The sequence below is a fragment of the Austrofundulus limnaeus genome, unplaced genomic scaffold (assembly GCF_001266775.1).
Source record: "Austrofundulus limnaeus strain Quisiro unplaced genomic scaffold, Austrofundulus_limnaeus-1.0 Scaffold578, whole genome shotgun sequence".
NCBI lineage: Eukaryota > Metazoa > Chordata > Actinopteri > Cyprinodontiformes > Rivulidae > Austrofundulus > Austrofundulus limnaeus.
In genome coordinates this window covers 53,794-57,423 of record NW_013952980.1, presented here as the reverse complement: position 1 = coordinate 57,423, position 3,630 = coordinate 53,794, and the positions used below count along the sequence as shown (strand labels likewise).

Genomic DNA, 3,630 nt, shown 5'->3' with positions numbered 1-3,630 from the left:
GATGGTCTGTACTTGGTTCTGATGGTCTGTATTTGGTTCTGATGGTCTGTATTTGGTTCTGATGGTCTGTACTTGGTTCTGATGGTCTGTATTTGGTTCTGATGGTCTGTATTTGGTTCTGATGGTCTGTACTTGGTTCTGATGGTCTGTATTTGGTTCTGATGGTCTGTATTTGGTTCTGATGGTCTGTACTTGGTTCTGATGGTCTGTATTTGGTTCTGATGGTCTGTATTTGGTTCTGATGGTCTGTACTTGGTTCTGATGGTCTGTATTTGGTTTTGATGGTCTGTGTTTGGTTCCGTACTTGGTTCTAATTGTTCTGTACTTGGTTCTGATGGTCTGGTTCTGTACTTGGTTCTGATGGTCTGGTTCTGTACTTGGTTCTGATGGTGTGGTTCTGTACTTGGTTCTGATCTGACTCAGAGCACGGTCAGTGAGGGCACACTCGTTGCCCTCCTGGCAGCCAGGAAAGATAAGATCCTGCAGCTGCGGGCCGATCTGGACCAGGACGTGGACGACTCGGTTCTGAACTCCAGGCTGGTGGGCTACGCTTCAGTTCAGGTCAGTTCAGCTGCCGGTTCTGTCCGGGTCCGATGAACCAGTTCTGAGGTGTGACGTGTCCCTGCCCTCACAGGCCCACTCCTCGGTGGAGAAGGCGGGTCTGATCTCTCTGGTGAAGATCCGGTTTCTGCCCACTGATGAGACGCTGTCCCTGAGGGGGGACACTCTGAGACAGGCCGTCCAGGAGGACAGGAGGCGGGGCCTCGTCCCGTTCATGGTGCGTATTTGAAATGAACCAAGGGCAGCAGGATGGCCTTAAATCTCACCTGTCAAGGGCGTAACTTTGTGCTGAAAGTTGGTGGGGACGCACCGTGGGGGGCGGGGTCTGACACACCCACAGTTGTGCGACCAGGTTTTTCTGTTGTTCATGTCTTCAGTGTGTGCTCAGTTTAACTGTCTGCACTCATCAATAACTGAACACCAAATGTTTCTGTTGTGATGTAATAATACTTAAATGGCCATATTAACTGAGATTATGTTCACCTTTATTAACCCATGTACTGTACCAGCCCTTTAAACTCACTAAGAATACAGTCTGATAATCAGCCATAGTTTCATACAGACACACAGGTGGAGCACAGGTGTGTTGGTTTATCCTCTCACAGAAGTCTTATGTGTAAAGGACACACTGGAGGGGGGTCTGGGGGTCCTCCACCAGAAAAGTTTGAATGAATTWGAAGCTATCTCCTGATTTCTAACATATTTTAACAGGTGGTTAAAGATACTTTTACCTACATAAATAAAGACCTGATTTAATGACTGGAGACAGATTCTTCATTAAACTAGTTGCATCATTAAACTCAGTTATAACTCAGATAATTAAATTAATGTGACAAATTATCCCAAACAAGCTTAGAGGAGGTTTTTACATTTATTTATAAGATCGATATGTGGATGTTTGAACTGATTAGAAAACTAATGATGGATGATTGACAGATTTATTTACTGACCTTTATTTAACCGGGAAAATCCCAATTATGGAAACTAATACAGTTTAGCTGATTAAAAAAAAACCTCAATAATAGATAATGTCATCAGTAAATGAWTGCTAACATTAGCTGATAGATAACTGGCAGCAAGCTAATGTTTCATAAGAAAAATAACTTTCCTGTCCTACAGTTTGACTTATTTTTGGTCCTTTGTAAAGAATAATATTTTTCCAAGAGCTGGACGTTATCAGACCATTACCTGTTCCAGTAGCTCTGAAGATCTGACCACCACGTTGTTTTACAGCAGGCAGSTAGCACGCGCGAGTCTGCACTTCAGAGAAAASGAAGGGAGATGGTGARGGTGTCCCAGGCTCGCAGTAGCGCTCCTGTATGGGATGAGAAGCACTAGCAGGAGAGGGGAGGGGGCGGAAGGGAGGAAGCGGCGCAGCGTAGCTACTTTTTTATTTTTATTTTCCCAGAAAAAGGTAGACAGAGCAGTTGCTGCTGCCTACTGTCGGGAAATGTAGATGCACGCAAAGGAAAAAAGATGTGTGAATATTGGTGGGGACTGTCCCTGTCTGGCCAAAGTTGGTGGGGACATGTCCACACCAGTCCTTCAGAAAGTTACGCCCTTGTCACCTGTGCTGGTTCTGTCCAGGTGTGCTGCACTCTGGGAACGACAGGCGTGTGCGCCTTCGACAGGCTGTCTGAGCTGGGACCTCTCTGTGAGTGTCCACACCTTCAGCTTCTAACTCACCTGTCTGTGTCTCAAGCTCACCTGTCTGTGTCTCTATCTCACCTGTCTGTGTCTCAGACTCACCTGTCTGTCTCTAACTCACCTCTCTGTCTCTAACTCACCTGCCTGTGTCTCAGACTCACCTGTCTGTGTCTCAGACTCACCTGTCTGTCTCTAACTCACCTGTCTCTCTCTAACTCACCTGTCTGTATCTCAAACTCACCTGTCTGTCTCAGACTCACCTGTCTGTCTCTAACTCACCTGTCTGTATCTAACTCACCTGTCTGTACCTCTAACTCACCTGTCTGTGTCTCAGACTCACCTGTCTGTCTCTAACTCACCTGTCTGTGTCTCAGACTCACCTGTCTGTCTCTAACTCACCTGTCTGTCTCTAACTCACCTGTCTGTCTCTAACTTACCTGTCTGTGTCTCAGACTCACCTGTCTGTCTCTAACTCACCTGTCTGTATCTAACTTACCTGTCTGTATCTCAAACTCACCTGTCTGTCTCAGACTCACCTGTCTGTGTTTCAGACTCACCTGTCTGTCTCTAACTCACCTGTCTGTGTCTCTAACTCACCTGTCTGTGTCTCTATCTCACCTGTCTGTGCTCTAACTCACCTGGCGCTTGATGCGTTGCTCTGATTGGACCGACTCCAGGTGAGGAGGAGGGGCTCTGGCTGCACATTGATGCTGCATACGCCGGCTCCGCCTACCTGTGTCCAGAACTCCGCTGGTCCCTGCAGGGCGTGGACCACGCCCACTCGTTTGTGTTCAACCCTTCCAAGTGGATGATGGTTCACTTCGACTGCGCGGCGTTCTGGTGAGTCCAGACGGTTTCTCTCTGACGTCCTGCTTTGAGCGGTGAAATGAAGAGACGCTCATTTTTCAGGGTAAAAGATAAATTTAAGCTCCAGCAGACCTTCAACGTGGATCCTGTTTACCTCAGATATGAAACCTCCCAGGACGCCACAGACTTCATGGTAAACCAAGACTTTTTAAAGAAATCTTTAACGATCAAAGAGAGTTATTAAACTGATTTCTTTATTTTTCTGAAGCACTGGCAGATCCCTCTGAGCCGGCGCTTCCGTTCTCTGAAGCTCTGGTTCGTCCTGCGCTCCTTCGGACTCAAGAAGCTCCAGGATCACATCAGACATGTCAGATACTTGATTCTCTGAGTAATCCTTTCAGAATAATACTTCATACAGCCTCATATGTACCTGGTTTTTGTTAGACACATATCTGGGATTTACTGGATACACATTTTAGATTTAACTGGTACAAACAGCATTTATTGAGTACATATCAGGTACTTTTAGGTTCAAAACTTGTAACAATAAAACCTGATTCTTACTGGGTGCAAATGTGGTACTTATTAGGTAGAAACACAATATTATAGTGTAAT

General features: G+C 46.0%; 1 protein-coding gene across 1 annotated transcript in view; it reads left to right on the top strand.

The window, feature by feature from the left end:
* hdc (histidine decarboxylase) overlaps positions 1 to 3,161 on the top strand; it is a gene marked incomplete at both ends in the record, with an annotated part of 15,114 nt that extends 11,953 nt beyond the window's left edge. Inside the window, 5 exon segments of the mRNA XM_014026651.1 lie at positions 424 to 561; positions 635 to 778; positions 2,149 to 2,215; positions 2,886 to 3,048; positions 3,118 to 3,161. Of these exon segments, the coding sequence (XP_013882105.1) occupies positions 424 to 561; positions 635 to 778; positions 2,149 to 2,215; positions 2,886 to 3,048; positions 3,118 to 3,161 (556 nt within the window).
* Positions 3,162 to 3,630: the final 469 nt, after the last annotated feature.